The 26,312-nt window shown below is 41.3% G+C and overlaps 1 protein-coding gene across 4 annotated transcripts; it reads right to left on the bottom strand.

Annotated features, from left to right (window-relative positions):
* Positions 1-1,176: 1,176 nt before the first annotated feature.
* LOC18431364 (uncharacterized) lies at positions 1,177-23,307 on the bottom strand. 4 transcript variants are annotated; one of them, XM_006841489.4, is made up of 7 exons: positions 22,840-23,307; positions 22,512-22,689; positions 20,353-20,426; positions 4,102-4,251; positions 3,650-3,935; positions 2,407-2,640; positions 1,177-1,803 (listed from the first exon to the last, which is right to left on the bottom strand). In XM_006841489.4, the coding sequence occupies exons 2-7, from the start codon at positions 22,656-22,658 to the stop codon at positions 1,450-1,452; spliced, it is 1,245 nt and encodes a 414-aa protein (XP_006841552.2). In that variant the 5' UTR covers positions 22,659-22,689; positions 22,840-23,307; the 3' UTR covers positions 1,177-1,449. The 4 variants fall into 4 exon arrangements, with proteins under 4 accessions (XP_006841552.2, XP_088714878.1, XP_020521213.1 ...); XM_088858752.1 differs by having other exon boundaries at positions 20,306-20,426; XM_020665554.2 differs by having other exon boundaries at positions 22,834-23,307.
* Between the last annotated feature and the right edge of the window lie 3,005 nt (positions 23,308-26,312).

Consider the following 26,312-nt stretch of genomic DNA (forward strand, 5'->3'; position numbering starts at 1 on the left):
GAATGACTTCCGTCATAGTGTCACAAGTGAGCCACTAACCTTTTGATCTCTCTATGTATCCCAAGCTCTTTTATTTTAAATTTTTTCTACAATTATATGAATATAAACTTTGACACTTATCATCATCTCAATCGATCATCTCAATCAGGCACGCATAAAAAAATATATTAAAAATATTTTTGATAAATATAATAACCAAAATACTTGCCCCTAAATGTTTCGAGTATTTTGGTTATTTTATTTCTCAAAAATATTTTTTATATTTTTTTATTGGTACCAGTTTAAGATAGGGGTAGATGCCCCAAATTTAGTGTCAAAATATTTTGTAAAAAACATTAAAAATAAAATAGTGTATAAGCACAACATTGAAGTTGCAGCCATCTCAACCGTCCAAGATCGGATGGCTTGAAATGAGGGATGTAGAAATAACATATATGGGTGGAGAAACATGGTAAGTTTTATGAGAATAAGTAATTATTTTATCCGGTTTCTCGTAGAGCATAACAATGCGCTTAGCTTCTTTTTCATTTTTTTCCGTCGTCAAAAATGCGCTTAGTTTAATTAGAGCATAATAAGCAATTTGCTTAGTTCAAGGAATGGCAATTAGCCATGTTCATTTGAGGAGAATAGAGAATGTCGAAAAAACGATTCGTCAATATAAAGAGCTCTAATATGATGCCAAGCCACCCAGATTTAGGCATTCTGAATATGGCCTTTATCATGTGGAGCATAGGCCAAAATGAAGATTCATCCGCAATATGGCAGTAACTCAAACAGAGCCTTAATAGAAAGAAAAGCAATTCCTAACTACATAATATACTACAACATCCAAGGATGCCACCCTTTGTAAATGGAAAGTCAAGCACTTCAATATATCCAAAGCCTGTCTACCAAAACAAAGAAAAGGAGTAAAATATTACCTCACACCAATGCCCTGCTTTTTCTTTTACTTGAACATAAAAAGAAGCTTTTCTTTCTTGTCAAGTAGATGCTTTTCTTGTCAAGTAATTTTCTTTCTAGTCAAGTAATTGCTTGTTCTTGTCAAGTAATTGCTTTTCTTGTCAAGTAATTTTGTATTGCTTTTCTTGTCAAGTAATTTTTTTCTTTCTTTTTTTGACAAGTATGAAGTAGCACCAAAGAATCTCCAAGGAAATACTGCACACTGCTAAGCATCAATATCCATCAACCGTGACCCCTTTCCAATTGATTAATCCAATCTACAAACAACACACAGGAAAGAAGACACACCGACCTAAAGCAAACCCAACAGGGCTTTGACATACCCAGTTTCTTGAGCACATATACACAATACAAAACCTCCGCAATTGCTCCTAACGGTAAGAGCTTTGAAGCTCATTTCAGCAAACTGAGACACACAAAGCGGTTAGACAGATGTTAGTCCTCATTCCCCAACCACAAAAACACCATCAATTCATGTTATCGGGACCCTCAATGACCAGCTGGAGGAACTTTCGTTGGGTAACCAGACAAGTCCATATCAATCAAGGAGAGATCATAAGGTTGCGAAAGGGGATTGGATGGGTCAAGAAGGAGAGAATTTTTCATGGCTTCCGGATCTCCTTTAGCCTTTTGTACACTGTCTACATTGGAAGGACTGCTAGCTTCAGAGGACGACACGCTGGATAACTGTATATCTTCAATCTTGTTCCCAAACATGTGCTTGTGCCTTCTCACAGTATCCATTTCTTGACCAGTAGGAACAAATGTTCGGGATCTGTATTTTCTTGTTCCATCTTCACTCTCATTATTGTAAAGCACGTAATCATGATATGTGGGAGCAAACTGGAAGATTGGAAGGTTTTAAGTATCAAAAGGACTGGGAACATAACTGAAGGCTTTTGATTATTGAAAGAAACATGGTATCTAATTTTTTGAATGTCAATGCAATAGATTATGGAAAACCATAGTCTGTTAGGGTCTCACCATCCAATATAATGGACATTGACAAATCGATAATAAGGAGACACTGCCAGTTCTACTTGGTCACAGTCTCCCGCTCCGTCATTATCTCATAATTTCATTCTCTCCATCATTGTTCATAATTACATTGGATAGTGATGACCCAAATGAACAATGGATTTCCATAGTCATTCGGTTCTAGTATATTGTCCCTTTGATTGAGATCATGGGAAGAAGATTTGATGTTCATGGTATCAGTCTTAAAATTTTGGGCTCAAGGTCTGACTCTCCAGGGTTCTGAGCCTGAGTAAGTAATCCGACTAGGCCAAGCCTCCAAAAAATAAATAAAAAATAAAAAAGTAAAAAATCTTGGTAAGACTCGCCTGAGTCCTGGGGTTATTTATCAGGACTCAGTCCGAATGACTTGGGCGAGGCCAAGCCTGAGTCACCAATATTTTGATCATGCATGATATAAATAAGACTGACCTGGTGTACTGTATCATGGTAGAAGTCATTGAACTTGAGTGCATGGGCAAGGCTTCCAGTTAGGCCACCAGATGCACCAATATTTGCACCGGCATATTCTTTGTATGGGAATGCATAGAAATGACCAACTGCAGCAAAAAGCATCTCAACACAGATGATGAAGTTTTGGAAATCAGCAGCCTCTTCTGCATTCTTTATGATCCTAGACTTTGCAGCAAGAAACACCAGAACACCCTAAACAGTAAAAGCAAAAGCTATCTCACTAAAAAAGCTTAAGTCACTATCCAGGTTTTGGGTATGGAACCCAAGCCTACCAAAATAAAAAATCAAAACAATATAAACAAAGCAAAAAATGTATATAAATTAAGGTGCACCTCAAAACTTCATTAGAAGAGGTATCTTTCGATACTAAAAAACCCTCAATTCGATCATCTTGACCTCTAGATGTATCGATATGAGAAAAAATAGATTTCAAGTATTGAAAATAGTGCATCAATTTTCAATAATTTCAAGTGTTCATAGCTCTACTCAATCTACACTATTTTTTAATCTTCAAATTTTATAATTCAAGATGAAAATAAATTTTTAGGCCATCATAAAGATTTCTAACACTGAAACAACATATTCTGGCACTATTTGAAGGTGCACCTTACTTTGATTGTTTAGAGTCTCAGCCTTATACAATCCACACCCATAAAAAAAATAAAAAATCTTGGAATAATTTTCTCAAAATGAGTCGAATGCATGCTGATACACAGCTCTGAAGAAAATAGTCAAAGAATCTGAACGACTAAATAAAAAGTAACAAACTGGCCATATACATAAGAGAGATAAAATTAGAAAAAGACATTGAGGCTTGAGCTTCAAGCTATCCTTTCTCTTTGGTACATGGGGGTCAAAACATGCAATGTGGGTTGCCAGACCAAGCAGACTAGAAGTATGACACCAATAAAGAACATTTTTATTACTTTTCCTCATTATTATGATTACCAAATGGTTTAATCATATGATCTATGTTCATATGGGAAAGTGAGTGTGTGTGTGTGTATTTCCTCGTTATTATAATTACCAAATGGTTCAATTATATAAGCTATGTTCATATGCTGTGCATGAGCGTAGGCATGTGTGCGCAAAAGCACGTGCGCATGCATGTGTGTGTGTGTGTGTGAGAGAGAGAGAGAGAGAGCACCATTGCAAGGAACATATACTACCCCTAAAGAAATGCAATGCCAGAATGCCTAACCTGCCAATATGTAAGGAAGACTACAGATTTGATCATTATGAACTTTGGAACAGGATTGAATGGGCGAAGCAGGTCTCTGCATGCTACATAGAACAAGACCAAGGCATACAAAGCCATTGAATATGAGATGGTGTAGATGATTGTCACATAGAGATAAGCTTGTTTTGCACTGAAGTTTCCATCCTCGTATTTTCCTTTAGCATACAATATGAATGTAACTGCGACCAGGATGGGTTTCAAAATCACAAACTGCAAACCCCCTTGCTTGCACCTTCGTATAAAGCGCCTGTACACCCATCAAGAGAAAAGAGTTAAGTCATAATAAAATTTAAACCTGCTCTGAAATTCTGAGCATTTACCATATAAACAAATATAGATGACATAAGCAATCAAAAAATTTCATAACCAACCATAAACAGCTAAGTAAACAAATTCAAGGAAACGGAACACACCCATCAAGTGGCATAGCAGGAAAGCAGCAAGTCATCAGATACCATGACGGTTTCAAAACCCGACCACTTAAGCTCAACACAACGGCACCGGGACCTCCAACCCATGCAAGGCACAAAGAAAGAAAATTATATATGACCCAAGCTTCATACCTACAAAAAATATTTTGGGAGAAAAGAAAGCAAGTTAGATGCACCAAAAATGTGTATTTGGGGGAAGAGTACCACACAAATTCAAGAAAATGTAACCAAATCAAAGCTCCAAAAGATCTTTTTTTTTTTTAGTTGTTAACATTGTATTACTAAAGAAGGTCAAAGATAACAAAAAGTGTTGGACAGAAAGCACCCTCACTGGGTGGCAATCAGTAAAAAATACACCAGTCGTTTACATGCAGTTGGGCTTATAAGATTCGCCCTAAAGACAAGATTTACAGTGAGAAAAAGTGAAGTAAAAAACTGAGCAGTGTCTTGGCGCGTATGAAGGCGAGCTATCTAGAACGGTTGTGGTCCTGAACAAAAAAGGAGTTGGACCTGGCCTAGATATCCAAATGTAAGCGAGCTCCCTCCTTCGCCAGTAGGTCCACGAGATCGTTGGACATCCTCCATGTATGCTGCCATAAGACGCTCGTACCCCTACAAACGTGGGTAATTTCATCAAAAATGGAAGACAATTGCCAAGGCCAGGGGGACAAGCCTCTTGCCCAAGAGATGGTGTTCAAACAGTCTCCTTCCACAATCAGGTGAGTGCCCTAGGAAGGGTTGCGAAATCTCAAGCCCAAAAGAAGGGCCGAAGCTTCAGCGTATTGGGAGTCCAAGGTCCCAAGGTGCACAGAGAAGGTGAAGAGGACATTCCGTTGGCAATCCCTGAACTCCCCCCCCCCACCCAGCGCCTGAAGGGCCTGGATTTCCAAGAGAGCAACCACCAAAGTTTAACTTGATGCGGCCAGTTGCACGCTCTTGAGGGTTTTGAGGGCATGTGGATGAGAGCATTTTTCCATTGAGAGAGAAGGGTGTTCCTAGAAAGGCCAGAGAAAGTCTTGTGGTTAGAAGCCCAAAAGGTAGTCAGCGAGACTACCTTGTGGAAGAGAGCTGGTGGTGTAAGGTGGGCACCGTTGAAATTCTGTTGTGCCTTTCAAGCCAAAAAGTCCAAATGGTTGCAGCCACCGCGTCCTTCCATAAGGTTTTTCCAGCCAGGGGCCACTGGGTTCAAAATTGTAGGAGATCAAGGCTCTGACCATGGGTGGCAAGACCCAATGGATACTAAAAAGTTGAAGCAAAAGGGACCAAAGATTGTGGGAAAATTCACAATGAATGAGAAGGTGAGGGTTGGATTCCTCCTCACAAAAACCGAGAGCACATCTATTGGGTGTAGAGAGACCTCGTTTTTGAAGTTGGTTGATAGTGAGGGCTCTCTGAGATCCAATTGAAGAACTGAATTTTTGGTGGGGCAATGGTGGACCACACTTTTGACAAGAAAGAAGAGGGGTTAAGGGGAAAGGTTGGCCGTTGGGTAAGTCTCTTGTAGAAAGAGGTAACATTGGAAAGGCCAGAGGGGGAGAGGCTTCAGACTATAGAATCACTCCCGAAAAGTGGGAGGAAGTGAGAGGAAAGGGCACCCAAAAGTTGTTGGAACAGCATGCTTTCTTCATCTGAGAGATTTCTACAGAAGGAGGGAGTCCAGGTTCTCCGTCCACCAGAGAGAGGCATTTCATCGGCGACGGTATAGTTAATTTTAGAGGAGAGAGAGAAAAGGGCAGGGAAGGCTTTGCACAGAGGGGAGCTACCAAGCCAGAAATCATCCAAAACTTGACCATGCTGACTTCTCGGGCATGGAATCTAAGATGCCTTCTGCACTGAGGCAATGAAGAGGCTAAAGACAGCCACACCCCTGATGCTCTGTGTTTCTGTATCCTCTATGGCACCCATGTTCTTTCTAGTATATGGTATTTGCAGCGTAGCACCTGAGACTAGAGAGCATCTAGTTGAGTGGCTAAGCGCCACCACCATTTGCCTAGAAGGGCAGTGTATTGTTTTCTGAGGGTCCAAATGCCTAGACCCCCTTGCTTTCTAGGTAGGCAAACAATGTCCTAGGCAACGAGGTGGAACTTGATCTTCTCTGCCTGTCCCGACCAGAGAAAATTTCGCATAAGTTGTTCTATGCGGTTAGACACCTGTATTGGCATCTGAAACAAGGACATGAAGTAACTGGGATGTTTGCCAAAGTCACTTTGATGAGAGTAACTCTTCCAGCAAGGGAGAGGTATCTACCTTTCCAAGTTGCCAGGCGTCTCTCTACCTTGTCTAAAACTTGAGACCAGAGTCTCTTTTTAGGTTGCCCAAGCCTAGAGGTAGGCCCAGGTAATTGGAAGGGAGGTCTTCCACTTTACATTCCCAGTCAAGGATGAGCGCAGCAACTTCTGCTTTTGACAAGGCTACTCCCATCATTTGAGATTTCATCATGTTAACCTTGAACCCTATAGCTTTCTGAAAGCACAGAAGGAAGAGTTTGAGCGTGTCGGTTTCTTCTCGGGAGGCATCAAGGAAGATGAGGGTGTCATCTGCGTATTGCAAGTGTGACACCGTGGGGCCCTGAGAAGTGGTAGAGAAGCCTAAGAGGAGGCCAGACAGGTAAAGGCAGGAGAGGGATCTAGAGAATACTTCTGCGAGAATGGCAAGGAGGAATGGGGAGAGGGGGTCCCCATGGCGGAGTCCCCTGTGAGCAGGGAAGTATCCTTTCAGTGACCCATTGATGAGGATGGACAAATGGGGGTGAGAGTAACAACCTCTCATCCAATTCCTCCATCGAATCCTGCACCCATTCTCCCCATGGTTTCATCCAAGATGGACCAGTCGACGTGGTCGTAGGCTTTCTCCCAGTCAATTTTGAAAATTAATCCTGGTTTCTTGGCTAAGTGTCTCGAGTAAAGGCACTCATTGGCTACGAGGACCCCATCTAGAATCTGTCTATTTTGAATGAAGGCAGATTGGGAGGGAGAGATAACAGTGGGCAGTACAAGCTGGAGTCTAGAGGCTAGGACCTTTGCAAGAATTTTGTAAGTTGAGTTCAGGAGGCTAATAGGGCGAAAGTCCTTGATTTCCTCTGCCCCTTGTACTTTGGGTATTCGGGCAATAAAAGTGGCATTAAGAGCTTTATGGATGATTCCTCTGTGGTAGAATTCATCAAAGAAATTCAAGAAGTCAATTCTGAAAGTGCTCCAAAAAGTTTTAAAGGGTGCAATCGGGAATCCGTCAGAGCCAAGGGCTTTATCAATAGCGAGGGCTTTAATAGCTCGTAAGATCTCAGCCTCAGAGAAAGGTTGCTCTAATGAGGCAGCTAAGTCGTCTGAGAGAGGCAAAAAATTCTAGGTCAGCCATTCTAGGCCTAGAGCCAAGTAGGGTAGAGTATAGGGTTTGAAAGACCTCTAAAATGGCTTGCTCAATTTGTGCTGGTTGGTCCAGAAGGCAGTTGTCAACTTTGAGTGTCGAGATGGTGTTGTCCCTTATGCGACAATTGGCTATGCGGTGGAAGAAGGCAGTGTTGAAGTCTCCGATTTTTAACCACTTAATTCGAGATCTCTGATACCAGAAGATCTCTTCTTTTTTTAGGCTAGCCAGGTAGTCAAGTTTGGTTTGAGCTATGAGGTTAAGTTCCGAGGTGTCCAGGGCTCTGGTTTCTTTGAGGTGGTCAAGGCTTTGGATAGAGTCCAGGAGGAGTGATTTGGTTTTGGTGTAATTGTCGGGGCGGGTTTTGATCCAGGTTTTGAGGGAAGTTTTAAGGAGCTGAATTTTAGTCTGAAGTCTGTACCCTACTCTACCCCTAACCTGAGGTGAAAAAGAGGCCCACCAGGTAGGTATTAAAGAAGCAAGGGACGTCTCTTATAACCAAGCCAGTTCAAACCGGAAGGGTTTAGGCCCTCTTTGCACAACGTTTGTATCCAGAAGGATGGGACAATGGTCAGACACTGATTTGGGAAAGGCAAGAGCAATGGATCCTGGGAGAAGATCCTCCCAACTGGTGGAAAAGAGGAAACGATCAAGTTTAGAGAGGGTGGGATTGGGAGAGTGGTTGAACCAGGTGAATTGGCTGCCCTGAAGAGGGATATCGATGAGTTCATTCCTGGTGATGAAATCAGCGAAATCCCTCATGTCCTGGGAGATGGAGGTTGAGGAGTTTCGCTCGTAGGACCATCGCGTGACGTTGAAGTCTCCTCCCAAACACCACAGGGGGTGTGGCAGAGCTGCAACGTGGTCCAATTCGGACCAAAGACTGGGTCTGAGCGAAGAGACGTTAGGCCCATAAACGGTCGTGAATTTCCAGAGGGAGCTGGCAGGGATACTAGAGAGGAGAACGGTTATCGAGAAATCCCCTAAGTGAGAGGAAATGAGGGTGTGTTCCAGTGGGTTCCAAACCACCCAAATGCTACCTGAAGCTCCATTCACCGGTAAAGCTACCCACTGGGTAGGTTTATTCCCCCAAATTTGGCATATGACTTGCAAAGTGGGCCCTGGTTGTTTGGTTTCCACAAGTGCCAGAACAATGGGAGAGTGTTTGAGAACGAGGTCTTTGACAGCTTTCTTCTTGGGCTCTTGACTCAGTCCCCTGATTAGCAGGGGGGGGGGGGGGGGGGGGGGAGGCCAGCCTAGAAGACCTCCTAGGCCAAAAAATAAGAGCGACAGGGGGGGTGACCCGGGGAGGATTGTCCTGAAAAGAGGGAGAGGAGACGAGACTAAGAAGTTCCATGTGTCCTTTGGGTCTCACCTTGAACCTGCTTGGCGCGTCAGCGGTAAGAAACTTGTGGGCTGGTCCTTTTGGTCCGTCATGGTGGAAACCCAACTTTCCGTACATGTCCTTCATTTTTTGTTCCATGCTCAAATCATTATCACCTACTGCGTCTCCCTCCCCAGGGAGAGGGCTAAAAGGGCTTGGCAGGCTAGGACCAACCGAGAGATCTACAATTGTAGGCGGCGGCACATTAGGACCAAAGGGGGGGTAAAGATCAGGGGGAAGAGGAAGGTGTTTCGGAGATGAAGCTGGCAGCCGGGAGGGAGGGAGGTCAAAGACAGGGTCAAGTTCAACAGAAGGGATGGGAGAGAGGGGTTGCGACAGTGAGGGGGGAGGCTCAGAGACAGGATCAGCATGGAAAGAAGGGATGGGAGAGAGAGGTCCCCGAGAGGAGGGGGGTTGGGGGGAAGTATGAGCCACCAGGGGCTGGTCCAAAGGAGAGGTGGGCTCTTGGTAAGGAGTAGGGGGGTCGACGGGCCAACTGTAGGCATACAGGTACGAGGGATGATGAAACAGGCGTGGGGAAGGAAGGAAGGGAGGTAAGCGCGATAGTGGAAGGTCTGAACCGAGGAGAGGGTTGCATCAAGGCAAGGGTGAGTGAAGTGCCAAGTAAAATAGAGGGAATTAATCCTGATGAAGCGAACCAGGTGGGGTGTGTAGGATAGGTAGGGGGGCCAGCATAGAGGATAAGGAAACAGGATCAGGGGGGGAAAGGTCCTAGGTTTGGGTGGTGACTAAGCCATGGGGGAGCAAGTTCCTGTCCATGGAGAGTAGGTGTGGGAGCACAGAGAGTTCCGTAGGGGTAAGAGAGGGAGCGAGGATGTCAAAGAGGCAGAGGTGGTAAGTGATGGTGAGAGGAGGGGGAAGGGGGCGGAGTGAGACTCTTCGTTGCAGGTTGAAGCAGGCGGGTAGGAAGGCAGGGGTCCTCAGGCTCATGGTCAAACCTGGCGGGGAGAGTAGGGGAGGAAGATTAGGAGGAGGTATCATTACACCAAAGGGGGAGGCTGGGGGCGGCACTGGTGACAGATAGGCAGAAGGCGCAATCGGGGAGGCAACTGGGTTGCCGATTGAGGGAGACGAAGACGGTGGTAGGTGGCCGACGAGGGAGAGGAAGGGGCGTGGGGGCCAGGCAGAGTTGGCGACGTACGAGAGTTATCGATGGATGTCGGGGACAGGCGGCCAGGCAGTGACAGCGACGTACTGGTGTCAACTAGGGATGAGGCCACGGCCGACACGTGGACTGGGGAAGGGATGGGAGGCGACAGGTGTACAAGGGACGACGGAAGGGGAGAGAGGGAAAGACGATGCGAGAAGGATGGGCCCGGGTTGGGGGGAGGGCCCAGGGGGAGGGAGATAGGGAGCAAGTTGCGCCGGGCCTCCTTCCCGGGTCGACGGGGAGGAGGGGGGGAAAAGGCAGTGGTCGAGCCAAGGTGGGCCTGTGCTCTAGGAAGCGGGTCAGGGGGGGCTAGTTCACCACAAGGCGGGTCGAGAGGGAGTAGTGGAGCCGAGGACAAAGGCAGCGAGCTCGACGACGGCTGACGCTGAAGATCACGGTGGCGGACAAAGGTTGAAGACGGGTCTGGCGGCCGACATCGCCTTCTTCTCAGCTGCGCTTTCTTGGAGACCAGGGTCCAAGAGGCAGACTGAACATCTTGGGATTTGGCAAGGGTGGCTTGGTGGAGGAAATGGGGGGAGGGAGGGGAGGCTTGAGACCAGGAGGTGGCGACAGGGAAATAAAGATCGTCTACCTCGATCCACAGAGTCCTGGGAATAAGGCTAGGATCCAAAACTTCCACTAGGACTCGTATTGGGCCCAAGGAAACGGTTTCGATCGAAATCCAGTGGATTGAGATGAGGGAGCCGCAAATAACGGCCAGGAACCTGAAAGTATTAGGGGTCCAAGCAAGGAGAGGGATGTGATTGAACGTAATCCACATCCGTTGTTTATTAAATGACCCCTCAATGGGCGTCCAGGGCCTAAGAAGGCAAGGGGCTCCGTGGAAAGAGAAGGTGTTGGAGTTCTGCAAAGCAAGTTGGGCACAACTAAAAGAAGGTAAGGAGAAAAGGTTTGCACCTTTAGCAAGGCGACTGCAAGTGATGTTGGGTTCCCTCCAGTGAGTTTGTGCGACCCTTTCAATCCCTTTGATGTTATTGCGACCAGGTTGGAAGTGACCGACTAAGGACGCAAGGAGCTTGGGCTTCGATTTCAAGGTCTCTTCAGAAGGAATGGAGATGCAGAAAGGGAGAAGAGGAGGCCTAACGAGAGGAGAAAACCAGAGGCAGGGTGGAGGCAACCACCTGAGAGAAAGAGGCCTTAAAAGGAAGGCGAGAAGAGGGGGGGTGAGAAGTGGGAGAGAATCTACGGGGAGGAGAGGGAGGGAGAGTTCTACGGTAGACATTGTAGATCTCGTTCCAGCTTCTAGGAAGGGATGAGGGGGGGGACGGACCTTCATAAAAGCAAAGGCTGACACTCCAAACGATCATTTTAGTTGAGCCACTAACCAAAAGTGAATCCCTTGTTCCCTCGAGTGTATCTCATTTAATTTAACTCAAGTCCCAGCAGAAATAAAAAAAATACAAGGGGATATGATACAGATTAACTCTGACCAACATAGGCGCACCACCTTGAAAAGTACTAAACATATATCAATCAGAATGTAAACCCAAGTGCAACTCAAATAACAAGCTATTTGGCAACTGACAACTCCCTTCATCTCAACATCTGACCTAACCTTACTATAGCCGCCTCCCATCCCTCTATTACCAATCTACATCACTATCCTTCCTCAGCCCACATAAAAACTGAGACACCAGACACCAATGAGCACCTGGCCCACCTCCTTTGTCCATACACCCCAAACCATGTCTTCCCCTGCATGCAACACCTTCTCTGGCCTCCCTTCCACATTCACTGGGCAGGCATTCCAACCTCTCCTCCTAGAATCTGCTCCACCAGGTCACAACATGCAATTGCTCATTAACTTTTGCCTCCTCTGACCCTGAGTTGAGGTAGGCCATGACAAGGTTGTCCACCTCCTCTGTCACAGAATGCCAACCCCTGGCAAAGCCCGGATCCTCACATGCCCATCAAATTTTGGTTGTTCTAACCTCCTAATGTGTCATGTTCTCAGGCAACTGCTATCAGAAATCAATGTTACAAAGACAGGTGCGAGTGTCAGCATCAGAGGCAGATATCATTAATGCCAATTCCTAAATTGGCCTTTCAGACACAACATTGTCATACATCATTTACAATGGGCGAGGAGAGGCGGGATGTAACACGACAGATATGCATGCCATTTCATTAGCATGTCAACACGTGCCAAGATCCATGGAACAAACATCAAAGTTGAATATCCAGAAATGCACCTAAACTTCAAAAGTTCTACCACTTCTATGTAAGTGTAAGTTGAACCAATGAAATATTATGAGTTATTTTGTATACAAAATTTTTGTGGCATGTATCCATGTTTTAGTATATTTGTTGACAATTAAGGATATTTTGTCTTTTATGACTCCAAAGATTTTTAAGATCCCAACCTTGTACTTGTCATTATTGGTTCTCCCATAAATAAAGCTGGTTTTGCTCCAATGCTCCCCCTTTACACATGCATCCAATGATCCCAATCTACCAACATATAGTTAAACCCTAGGTAAAAAACACTCATTTGACAAATTTAAAACTTCAAGGATAAAAGTAAGACAGCTTCAGAACTAGATTTGTCAGCACAAATAGAGAATTTGGATATATCAATTTCTATGTTAGGGATATCAAGTATGTGAGAGGTCCAAACACAAGTGGCACATTTGACCCAATAAACCGAATATTTTGGGCATCAGCAACTCAACATGGGTTTAATGATGATGATGCGGAGTAGAACCAAGCTCCAGTTCAGATATTTCACAAAAAAATAACTTCAGGTCAGAGGATTCCTTTTTTGGCAGCAACTCATGGGGACATTCTCACCAGTGTTATCAAAAGTGGCAGCATAGTGCATTACAAGGCCACATTGAAACAGTGGGCCTATGCAAAGCAGCTCAGCCACTTCGGAATGCTTAAGTGAGCATACAAGATGCACCACAAAGGTGGTGCATTGGCCACATAGATGGCTGGTCCCACAAGAGAGTAAGGCTGACAGTGAATGGTGCATGGGAGCTCAGGCCTCACCGTCACACATGCGCCAGGTGGCTAGTAGCTGGACAATGCATTGATTCAGTGCGAGCTAGGCAGACAGCTTGACCATACTCCAAGTTCAGATGGCAGGCAAAGAGGTTGGGTAGGGCCTTTGCGAGATGGTTCTTCTTTTGAAGCATTTAGCCAAGAGAGTGAGGGCATGGGGTGGCCTTTCAAATGACGACCACCTAATCTTTCAAAAAATGAGATAACAACGGATGGTAGGCTTAAACTACTTAGGCTAGGCCTCACAGTTCTCGTCGACCTCAGGTATAGGAGAGCCTGCACAAAGCCAAGGTGGCAGGTCCCACGAGAGTGTAGCTCGAAGGAGCGAAGGGAGGCTTGCCCGCTAGCGGAGCAGAATAGCACAAACTAGTGCCAGACTGGTGGTGCCAAATTTGAACTGGATGGCAGCTTGTTTAGAGCACAAATCCAGAGAGATCTCAAATGAAACCTCACCAAATTTATGCTTTAAACAAGTTACCATGTATTGGGAGGTTCAATACAATACAAAGCACCCAATAAAGCAAGCCTGGCAGTAAAACAAACAAGGTCAGAATGCAAGCACTCATAGCAGAGAACTCAAGCAGTAATTCAGGGATTTCCTCGGAGAGGTCATCCCTTGCGAGTATCCATCCCTAACATCCATGACTTGCCATTCCATTCTCCCCTCCCTATTCAAATGCAGCTAACAAACTATGAACATGTAGAAAATTAAGGTCGGTAGACATTCGAGGGGTCACATCAAATTATGATGCAACCCAATCTGGAGAGATCAAGGTTCTTTGAGAATCACCGGCAGATCCTGCTCAAAATCACTCAAAATCCACTACAGAACCCCTAAAAAACAGAGAAGAAAACTAAAAGAAAGAAAATAAATTGAAATTTAAAGAAAATAAATAATCATCAGAATCCAGTCCCTCTAGCCCCGCATCCAAAGTTGGTGGCCTGGATTAGACTAACGATTGAAGTGTCATCATCCTCAACCTTTAAAATTTTGCTTAAATGAGAAGTACTAGAACATTTACATCCTAGGGTTTTGGATTTAAAGATTGAATAAAAAATTATGGTTTATGATTGTAGAGAATTTGCTAGGGTTACCCATACGGCAAGGATTTCCTACATCTGGCGTTTAGGTTAGGGGTTTCAAGGATTTGGGCTAGCCTAGGTTTTATGATCTTTAGAAAATTAGGGTTTTGCAGCTTGTATTGATGGTTTGATCATATTTCTGGCCCCTCTCTAAGTTGTTTAGGCATCCCAAATACGTTTTCCAGAATTATCTCATGAATTATCTCATAAAAAATTTAAAATTATCCAAAAATAGAACTGGCGGACCGTGTGACCGCCATCTAGCCATTCTAGGCAAAACGACACTATCACCGTCATTTGGAATTCTGGGCTAGACTGGAAATTCTGGTGTAGATGACACTAAGAGTGACGTTTGGACATTTTTAGAATTTATGCCGAACAAACTTGTTCAGGCTAGAACTTTCAAATGGTATATCAAGATTGGATGTTTCTTGAACCATTGGAAAGCTTATGATCTCATTTACAATTTAGAATCAAATTTGGCCCAATTTGTGTGAGTTTTGAGGGGTTGACAAGGCTAGGACTTCAGGGTATCGATTTTCAGGTTTCTGGATTTTGCATTGACATTTGGATCAATCTCCTATGTTTAATAGGCTCACGGGTGTCTAGGACGACTAGTACAGGGTATTAGATAAGTTTAAAATTTGGGTTTAGGTCTGAGAAGGTAACAAGGGTTCAAGGTACAAGTATATGGGAATTTCAGGGTATAGGAATTAAGGAAATTAGCCAATTTTCAAAATGGTGTTTACATGGCTAGACATGAGTTAGCTAGAGCATGGGACTAGTAATAACCAATGCTACTGGAACCTGACCAGTCACAGAATCAATGAGGACACCAGTCGGTTCACAAATCAAACCGGTTTGAAAATAGGAATGACCATATAAAATATTTAAAAGGACATAACCTGTCTAAATTAGTCAGTTCAGGCGGTTCAACCAGTTCAATTGCTCTAGACTAGCCAATTCTTACTAGTTTTGACTTGTTCAGATCAATTTAGAGTGGTTTGGACAATTGCCGGTACGATGGTCAGATCTGGATGGGTCCCCTATCCAATTGGTCCAACCAGCCGGTCTGGTTGGTCTTAATTTCACTAATAATGGCCATTGGTCACGATAGTGGGTGTACTGGTCCATTAGGCAGGCCACATGCATGGATAAAGCTGGTTGGCAGGTGGTCCACAAATTTTAAATTCAAGCCATGTAACTGAACCAAGGTCTATATGAATTATAAACTCCAGTTGTAGACCCTTGAGGGGCATATGGTATTGCATACTTACAATTGTATAAAGCAATAATATCAGGCCAAACCCATCAACCGTTTATAGTCCCTTTGTGTGTGTCATGGTGCATGTGAGTAGGCTAAAGTTGACCCCTAAATATCTAGAAATAGGAATCAAGGCTACACAAAGATGACCAGAAGGCTAGCATTGTCAACAGCTAGGGCATCATGAAGGCATATGAATACTGAGGAATACATCACATGACCAAGCTATTTGTACTGCTCAGTAAATTCATTTCTGGAAAACATGGATTAGATCCCTGCCTAGGCAAGGCAGGCCCAGGGGCAAAAATGCCCCTCCCCCTTTCAAAAATTAAGGGAGGAAAGCGGGAGGGTTGAGGTTCTTATGTAACCTAAACCCCATTTTTGACATATGAATACTGAGGAATACATCACATGACCAAGCTATTTGGACTGCTCAGTAAGTACATTTCTAGAAAACATGGATTAGTTCCCTGCCTAGGCGAGGCAGGCCCAGGGGCAAAAATGCCCCTCCCCCTTTCAAAATTAAGGGACGAAAGGGGGAGGGTTGAGGTTCTTATGTAACCTAAACCCATTTTTGACATATGCATACTGAGGAATACATCACATGACCAAGCTATTTGGACTGCTCAGTAAGTGCATTTCTAGAAAACATGGATTAGTTCCCTGCCTAGGCGAGGCAGGCCCAGGGGCAAAAATGCCCCTCCCCCTTTCAAAAATTAAGGGAGGAAAGGGGCAGGGTTAAGGTTCTTATGTAACCTAAGCCCCATTTTAAACATATTAGAGTGAGATAAACATCAAAAAAACTAAATTTTGCCATTTACATAGGATCGACGGGTTTTTCAAAATTTTGAAAAATCAATTCAAACATCATCCTTTTAGAGGATTGTTACAAAGCATTTGAGATCAGGAAACATCTCAAAGGTGAAAGGTTGAAGATCGAGCAATCAAAGTTAGTGAAAAGACTACGCATTTCTTTCCTTTTCATGATGATGAGTTGATGATTGAATTTGAAAATTTTGAATGTTGGATTATATTTTCCTATTTTGCTTATGCATTATTAACTAATTGTCCAAATCTCAAATACTTTGGACCTCACCTTAATATGCATTTTTTTACTGTGTATGGATTATGGAGTATTGTGACTATGGACTAATGGTATGAAGTGTATGGACAATGGACAATATGTTATGCATTCTTAATGTGTTATGCCTCAATATGCATTTTTTAGTTTTTACAAAGAATTTCGGCCTAAAAAAGTTCAATCAGAATTACAAAGTATTTCGGCCTAAAAAAGTTCAATCAGAAACCTCCTATTCTTCTAAGCCACCTAGAAACTTGGGCAGCCAGGACCCCTCAGCGGCCTAGGCGCTACCTGACATTTTTTGGAACACTGCTCACATAAACAAGCCATATCATACTATATGTACATCAATTTTACTTTGTGATGGCAGATTCTTGAGTCCTTGGATATTAGAAAAGAAGTGTCTAAAAGGAAGGCTGGATCTGCTTATAGCTGCCTCGTGATTCATACAATTGGTGGCTTTGGGTTTGCTAAGCATTAAAAGATCATTTCAGGGTCTAGAGTTTATTCTCAATGATTCATTTTTGAAACTTTGTGCATTTAAATAGATGAAAATAGCACATAAAGGTACCTTTGGGAAACTATCAAAAAACACCTACATGCTCTTTGAGCAATTTGCTATGTTTGCTAAGATTTGTACAAGGTTTGTAAAGTCACAACTTTCCATTAATTAGTGTTAGAATTCGATGCAAACCTTCTATTTCACTAAGGTGATCCCCATTATCTTGAGGTTGTGACCATAGTTATCGGGAACGGGAGCGACAAGAGATCCGGGATAGGGAGCAGAAGCGCTGAGCAAGGTAGGCTCAAAGATCCGTGGTTGGGGGAACGAGGTCCGTACATGGTCAAGTTAAGGGATCAAGATCCCTAACTTTTAGGGAGCACGTTCTATATCTTCACAAGAGCAGACTCTTTACTAAATGGCATCGCTTTCCTCCATCATAAGGATCGAGGTTCCCGAAGTTCACTTATCAACTATATTGTAACTTGGGAGCGAATTCCATTGAACAATATTTTTAACTTTTTCAAATTCACAAACCCAGTATCAATGTAAACAAAACTCATATCATTGACATTCTGTTGTCATTGGAGTATGATCTTACACAATGATAATAAAAATCCAATATGGTGATGTCATATACTCATATCTAAGTCCTCAATCCCATGTTAACACTGGGAATGGGAGTGATAAAAGCAGTTACTTAAGCAAGAATCACTACATTGGTCTGCCTACAATGCACACGTCCACATTTTTGGCACAAATCAGTTGGATTGGGCAAATCAGATAGTTTTTTTTTTTGATAGATAGTTTCCAAAAAAGAAATGTCAAAATAGTTAAGTTCTCCTTTGCAAAGTAAGAAAAATGAAAGGCATTGTCAGATATAATTCCCAATAGCTCTCCTCTATCAAATATTGCTAGGGGTTCAAAGACATGCACATGAGAGAGACCTCACATTTCCACGCACACATGTCATTCCTTCGCGATAAGGCAATCTCATGAGTGGCTCGATTTGGTTGACCAACACCGAGTGATAAAAGTCTTTCAGGAGGTAGACAAGACCCAATGAACTAGCTCCAAGGAAGTTAAACATATTGACATTCTTCAATCAAACCCTAACACGACTAACTTTTGTATCTCCTTCCATCTTCTTGCTTCTCTCCTTGTCCAGTATTTTGTTACCTTTTTTATAAACTAGACAATTGTGAATTATAAAATATGTGGGAAATCATGGAGCTCATAAAGTTTGTATGCAATGTTCAATAAGTCGAAGGCGGCCGCCTAGGCGGTGGGGGGGTTGAGCCTCCTAGGCGCTAAGACGGCCTCCTAGGCGAGCGCCCAGACCCAAAAACAGCCAGTGATTTTTTAAAAAAAAAAAATTTCGATCCCCCACACCTCCCCCCAATTTAGTATAAGTTTTGTATGTAATATATTGTTAAGATGACGGAAGCACATATCAAACCTAAACATTTACAATTTTAGACTGTAAATGAAATAATTACTCAAAATTAGACAAAAAAAAAACAAGGTCAAACTTGAAAAAATTAGAAATGGTTGTCTAAAAATTACAAATAAGAAGTGACATTGACCCTTTAATATATTGGCTTCTTATTAAGCCAAACAATAAATCTAGGTAAAACATGCACATCAAAATTGCAATCATATAATACAAAATCAAAAAAGAATATCACAAATGCAATTATTTAGTAAGCATTAAGCAAATATTAAACTAACTATTAAAATAATTATGCTATATGAATCATACATCGAGAAAACACATTACACATACAATTATTTAACAAGCAATTAAGAATCAAGCAATTATTAAACTATCTAATAAAATAATAACCCAAATAGACAATAACATATCAAATATATATCACAAAGTATCAAATAAAAAATATAAATAGCAAAAAATAACATCATTAGACATCAAGGGAAAAAATACAAAACCTAATGAAAACTTTTGAAATATACCAACCTTCTTGAAGTGAACTCGATTTCGGGCCAAACCGAAATGTTTGGAATCCCAAATCTCCTTTTTTACAACCCTTATAAGCCTCAAGAAGATTGGGGTTGAATATCCTTTAATATCGTGATCATTCGAGGATTTAAAAAAAAATTCAATCTCTCAAAAAATCTTCAAATCTAGTTTTTTTCAAGTTGTTTCTCACTTTAAAGTTCACTACAATTGTTTTTAGGGGCAAGAATGGGCCCCCAAACCCTTATCCCCCCCTTTTAAATGGGTAAAATGACATTTTTTGCCCCCACCTAAAAACTTTTTCCGTCAAACTCCTGTAGGCCGCCTAAGCGGGCGTCTAGTTCTGGCACCTAATAGTGACCGCCTTAAGAACGCCTAGGTGTTTTCTCCAGAAAGCCGCCTAGACGGTTGGACAAACGACTTTTTGATCATTGTTTGTAGGTCATAAAAAATTGGAGGTCCAAACTCGATTGTATATGAACCAAAAAAATGTGTCGATGAAACTCGCTCCCAATTTGAGAATACTCGAGTCCAAGTTGGTGGAACCTCGGTTCCGGTTACTCATGGAACCATGATCTTTGGCATAGGGATCTATATCTCATTTGATGGGATCGAGTTCCCCGATTTCCCGAATTAAGCTCCCAAATATCAAGGAATCGCTCAAAATCGAGATCCTATATCTCGGAGCGCAAGATCGAGCTTCCAGAGGGGAAATGATCTCCCCCTTAGAAGATCCTGGTAACTATGGTTATGACGAATGCCCATATCCTGCAGCCAAGGCAACTGGTTTTAGATAGTCCCTCCTAGAACATGGTGATGTCATCATGTTTAGCAAAGATCCAACTTTGCAAGAGGGACTCCACTATAGCAGAGGCAGCAGATCCTTTGTCAAATGAAATGCATCTAACCTGAAAACATTAAAATCTTGAGTTCTGATCTAACATGTTAAGAGGGTTCAAAGATCGTAATACTTTGACTGGAATTCATCTCTCATGTTCCTTTAACCATTTGATACATACTATTTCATTTTCGAGTTTTTAATCTGACAAAGACATCTAGAGATCAAGAAGTTCGCAAAACGGTAAGAAAAAACAATAATGAGGTTTGACTTTAGACAATATTAGGATCAAGAAGGGGAATAGAATATCAAGCATAGAAATGAATTACATTGTAATGTAATATTGTTTGACCAAAAGTATTATATGTTTTAATATCAAAATTGCTATTTGTCTAGTAATTTCATTATCAGATAATGACATAACTGAATATACTCTTCTGTTTAAAAAAAAAAACATATTAAACAGTAAATCTACAGAATAATTGGGCTACCACTTACGCAGCCTCCTTAACTAAATGGAAAAAGCAGAGCTCCACAGTACTCACACTTCACGGATGGAATTAAAGTAAATTGCTTTGTCATTCAGCACAAGAGACAAAAAAGACATCATGGCGTATACCTGTTATAACAAGAAGAAACAAAAAGTAAATGAAGAGGTATAACGTGCAAAAAATATATATCAAAGGTTGGAGAACAAAGAGATTTAGAACATCGAAGTATCTCACCAACTCTTCAAGCAAACAGACAGAGTGATTATCAACTTTTGCAACATAATCAAATAATGCACATGGATGCAAGCAAACACATGAAAATGTGCTTTGACGATATTTCAAACAATATATATCAAAGGTAGTGCATGTGCATGTGCATGTGCATGTGCATGTGTGAATAAAATAGCTCACAACAACAATTAAAATGATAGACGATATTTCAAAAAGTATCCAAATGACCAGAAAAGTTGTGCCATGCAGCGATATCCAGTTAATGCCTACCTCCGATAAAAAGTGAATCACATTAAAGAACATATATGCACCAATGCAAACATGCTTGCCATGCTTATTTCAGTAGTATTAAGCTAGGGACCTGAAGACTCAATAAATCGCTAGAGAAAATTAAGAGTTTCATAATGAATTCTGAATCACACAGTTCTCCAAGTTGCTTAGCAATTAATAGATCATGGGAAAAGTACATTATACAATGATAATAACACCCCAAAAAAAAATTCCAGGAACCAGAATTTTTATATCTAACAACCTAAGGAAATCAACAATAGATTACAAGATGGAGTGGGAGTAGAAGCACATTGTGGGTGTGGGTGGAAACATTTTCCACAAGGAAAAATCTAAACACGAGAAAGGAATCATTGCTTTCAATGAAGAATCAGTGTCAATTTCGATAAGGGATCACTATCATTGCTTTTAATATATGGTTCTAACAACTAAATCCATTTAAGGGGCCTCAAAATGCCGACAAGCGGCGAACCGTAACAAAATCAATGGAACCAATGTGAAGACAAACAGACTTTATTTTTCTGAATCCCAACAATAGCAACACAAACTTGCAAAATGTATCCGAAAACTCTTATTTAGTCTATATTTATTTTACAGGAAGGTCAATGGTTGTGAATCATAGACATGAGAAAGATGAAGTAAGAACTGAACCACAAATCCAAGAAGAGGAGCGCATATGCTCAACCATCAGATTTTGGTGGATTACATTGATCTCAATGGCAAAGTTTTTTCCGAACCACTTCTATAACAAATGTTGATACCCACTTAGATATGTATCATTTATCATTTTGGTTTGCATTTGCTATCTGATCTTCGTTCTTGCTAATCCTCAAACTCCTAACCATGAGCCAATGCATAGTGAATCAAATAATATTAGTCTAACCCAGGCAAAATATAATTGCGGGCAAGAAAATGATCTCATCATCATAATCATAATCAACCATAGCCTTTTCCCTAACTATTTGGGGTAGGCTATATCTATCAAGGGCCATATCCTCAATGAGGTCGTAAGTCCCATATCTTTTCTCACCATTCTCAATCATGTCGTTTTGGGCCTATCCCTTGCCCTTTTTGAGCCTTCCACTTAAACTAACTCGCACCTCCTAACAAGTGCCGTACTGGGTCTATTCTGCACGGCCAGCCCACCGAAATCTACTTTCTCTCATCTTATCGCCTACAGGTACTACACATAAGTTCTTCCGAATGTATTCATTTTGAATGTTATCCGTAAACAAGAAAATGATATTGTAATGAATATAGATGCTTATTCATATGTGTATGGTGCACTATATTACTAAAAAAAAAAAAGGACCGAGAAAGAAAGAAAGGTCATTGGCAACCGATAGTTGAAGTGATCACATTTTACACCACCAACAATCCCATAGTATTCCTTAGGCATTATCCTGAGAATAATCAGGAATTTTTCCACTTGCTATGTAATTTCCACTGTGAATATGACGAGTGAAGATACTACCAATACCATCAAAACCTATATGATACTACAACCAATCACAAATAGCAGTGCCAAATGCAAAGTTTTGAGAACTTACATAATATACAGTCATAATGAAGACAAGACAAGTATTACAATAACACGTGCGTATGAAGGAAACTCTCTCTCAAGAGTAAATCTAGGGAGAAAGAGAGAGAGAGAGAGAGAGAGAGAGAGAGAGAGTCAAGAATACTTCACATACCGGAACCATGAAAACGATACGGACAATATATCTCTGATATGTGGGTTCTGTGTAATTCAAAAGGTGCCTGTATATATGCAGCATTGCTAAACAAATTGATCCAATCGTACAAGGGAATGCGATGACGACAAAGTAAAGTGGCCCCATTTGATTCCTCAGTAAATCATTCACCAATGTTCTAAAAGTAAGAAACACATTAAGGCAAATAAACACATCAAACCCCAAAATAAAAGTCAAAATAACAATAAACTGTTTAATTTCAGCAGAGAACGAGTCTCAAAATTACAAAACTCTTGAGAATAAGGATAAAAAATTAACTTACACCCACCTAAATAGAAGCCGAGTGCTTTCTTAAAATAAGAATATCCCCAATTTTGCAGAATGTTTCCCTTTCTCTTGAATATTCTCAGTAAAAACCAACACATCAAACCAAGGAGGCCTTCAGTTTAAACGAAAAACCACAGCCTCCTAAAATATCCACTGTGCAAATGAACTACAAACCCTCAATCTCCATCGCATCCAACCAAATACTTTCCCCTTCAGACCTCACCCAAACAAATGATCTAACATAAGGTCATTTAATAACAAAATTAACTCTCAGCAGTTCCCAATTCCATGAAAATTGCAGTACTCTTAAAGATTCAACGAAAATCCTAGATGACGTATCATTCAAGACTGGAAAACCAAAACACCAGAGTTTTTCACAATCCGCGTGAAATAACAATCAACGAAACTTAGGTAAGAAGATACTCCATTTCAGAACCCCATAAATCCTAGCCCTTACAGTAGAACCAGACGCTCATGCACCATTCCACAACAGAAGCAGCAGACAAAGATCCCACTCGAAACGAACGCCACTTGCAATTCTGAAGAAAGAAAAAGAGAAAGTGAACGAGAATGAGAATACTCTAAAACGAAACCCTAGAAAATGTGATTCATGCGAATGCAGATCCCTCTCAATAAGACGGCAACCAAAAGGCAGATGATGGATAAGAGATGGAGGCTTTGAAAAGTTGAAGGAGGTGGGTCGTAGGCGCACCGATCGCGAAATGGATATGAAAGAAACAAAAGAAATTCCGTAAGGATTCACCCCAAAATAAGAAAAAAAATCCCGCAAGCAATGTACCACTAAGCACCCTGGGGCCAATAACGAGAAAACCCTCGATCGTTTCATGAAATATCAGGAGTAGGCGAGTAGCTCCAAATTTCCAGAAATACCAAGAGTGGCCAAATGCCGATTGTGCCCTGGTAAAGTCGGCAATGTTAGGAACGTATATCACGGTACCCTTCACTTTTTCGTTTTATTTTTTTGGCACGAAATTTGAGATAAACTTTCTTAAACATTATGATTCATTTTCTTTTTTTTCTTTTTTTTTTTTTTTTTTGCCAAATGTTGTAAAATCTTATTAATGGGGGAATTACTCATCTGGAACTGCATCATTGGAAATAGAAAAAGAAGATAAAGGAGGACTTTTTTGAGCCAATTTATCGGCCACATCATTTTCCTCTCCATAGATATACTAAAAAGTAATCGACGGCCCAGAAGCCAAATCTATAATCTACAACCAGATAGTTTTCAATTCCCAAAGCCATATCCATAATCTACGACCAGATAGTTTTCAATTCCCATGGGACCTTTTGCTCTCTATTATATCATCTAATAGCATTAAGAGAGTCATCTTCAATGATGCAGGTAAATTCTATATTCTTATTGCTGAAGATCTTAAGGCCATGCAATATTGCAAGCATTTCAGCTTTATTCGCAGTGGCTACTCCAATAGGTCCTGCAAAAGAAAATACAATACTACCATACCAATCTAGAACCACTCACCTGCTTTTTTTGGGTTACCTAAAGAGCTTCCATCAAAATTTAGCTTAAATGCCTCTTGAGGGAGTGAAGCCCAGATACTCCTGTATCGAACAATAGGTGATCCCGAGGTTAAAAGATTTTGAAGATTGATAATTACATCTACTTCTGAGACACCCTTACTTTTTTTAGATACAGCAATCCAACATCAAACCTGATGCTTTATTCTTTCGCACATTCTATTAAAAGTGAGACTCACCCTTTCAAAAGTTATACGATTTCGCTCAATTCCATAATTATCACATAATCACTCCTCTAATAATCTTCCCTGGAGCTATTTCCTTTTTAGGTAGGGCAGGCATTGACAAATGAGTAATGATACCCAACACTGATTGAGGCAAAGGGAGATTCCAACCCAGCATAGAAAAAAGCCACCCCCAAATTCTATGAGCAAAAGTACAATGCAAAAACAAATGGTCTCTAGATTCAGTATCTACTTTGTACATTAAGCAAACATTGGGAAGGATTTTGCCCTAGTTTATCTAGTTGTCAATTGTGAGTATCTTATCCTGCGCAGCTAACCATATAAAAATATGTACATTGTAGGGAATGGGCCATTTCCATATAGATGTAACATCGGATAAGGACCATTTCCATCTATCATGAAAGAGAAGCCTATAACATGATTTCACCAAAAAAATACCATCATTTGAATGTCCCTAGATTATCTCATCTTCCGAATTAATAGGAATTTAAACTTTATTTAAAATTTCCAACAGAGAACTGAGTTGTTGAATCAACACATCACTCATTCTACTATAAAGAAATGTTATATTCCAGTTCACCGAACTCCCAACCCCTTCATAAACATCAATAAGCTTAACATTCTGATCCACTACTTTATCAAATATCTCCGGAAATTCCAATTTTAGTGGCCAATCCCTAACCATTTTTTATGTCAGATAGGGATTTGGCTACCATTACCTATCATCCACCTAAAATCCCTGGCAATCAGAGCTTTGCAATGGTAGATGGACTTCTAGAAAGATGAAACTTCTCTTCCCCTACCATTCCCTAACCACATTCCGAACTTATCAGTTCCATATTTCGTGGCCAGTACTTTGTACCACATATGATCTTTAAAAAAAAAGTTACGCCGCCACCACTTACATAAGAGGGTTTCGTTAACCAAATTGATATTCCTTATCCCCAACCCACCCTCACTTTTAGGGGTACAAACTGAAAGAAAGGCTAATGCGCTATTGTCGAGAAATGTATTTTTTTGTTTCTCTTCTTTTTACCCATTTATTTTTTTTTGGCAAATATCACTTACAAGTAGTCTTATTACAATAATTCTTGCTTCAAAGAAAATAAAACTAACAAATCCAATATCTTAACAACTTGATGTCATTGAAACAACTATGTACTATGCTTTAGAATAAAAGATAAGATTGCAATAAACAAAATGAAAAGTGCCGGAGATTATCTCAACCGGGCTTATTACACCTCACACCGAGTCACCACCATCCGATGGTGCAGGATCAACAGTCTAGCTTCAATCTCGAATTGGGAAAGCAAATTTTGAACAAGCCACACCAATGGAACATGGAACCCTTTGATCACAAACTCAAATCCTATATGAATTCCCTTAGCAATCTAGTTTGAGAGAGATTTATTCTCTTTTTGCTAAACCCAAAAATCCTTAGTCATAAATCCATAGTTGAGAGATAAGAGAGAGAAGAACTCCATAACCTAAACCCTTAGGTTCTTTCACAATGTGAGAGAGAGATCAAACATGAGATAGATAAAATTTCTTAAGAGAGAGATAGAAAGATAAGGTGTAGAGATTTTGGATAGAGATAATCCTTTTTTTATAGGCTTGAACAAGATTAGGGTTTTTTAGGGTTTTTCTTGGCTTGCATCTTCTCGTGAGATTGAATATGGACCATCGATCAAGAGTAACTTGTGATGAGAGAGATCTGAGCCATCCATTC

This window comes from Amborella trichopoda, chromosome 2 (genome assembly GCF_054954075.1).
Source record: "Amborella trichopoda isolate Santa Cruz 75 chromosome 2, AtrichopodaSantaCruz75HAP2 v2.0, whole genome shotgun sequence".
In the NCBI taxonomy this organism is placed as follows: Eukaryota; Viridiplantae; Streptophyta; class Magnoliopsida; order Amborellales; family Amborellaceae; genus Amborella; species Amborella trichopoda.

Coding starts and splice junctions, on each gene's coding strand:
- LOC18431364 (XM_006841489.4), bottom strand. CDS start 22,658: ATGGGGCCACTTTACTTTGTCGTCATCGCATTCCCTTGTACGATTGGA. Junction 20,427..22,511: donor GTATCGTTTTCATGGTTCCG/GTATGTGAAGTA, acceptor TTGTTATAACAG/GTATACGCCATGATGTCTTT. Junction 2,641..3,649: donor TCTTCCTTACATATTGGCAG/GTTAGGCATTCT, acceptor TTTACTGTTTAG/GGTGTTCTGGTGTTTCTTGC.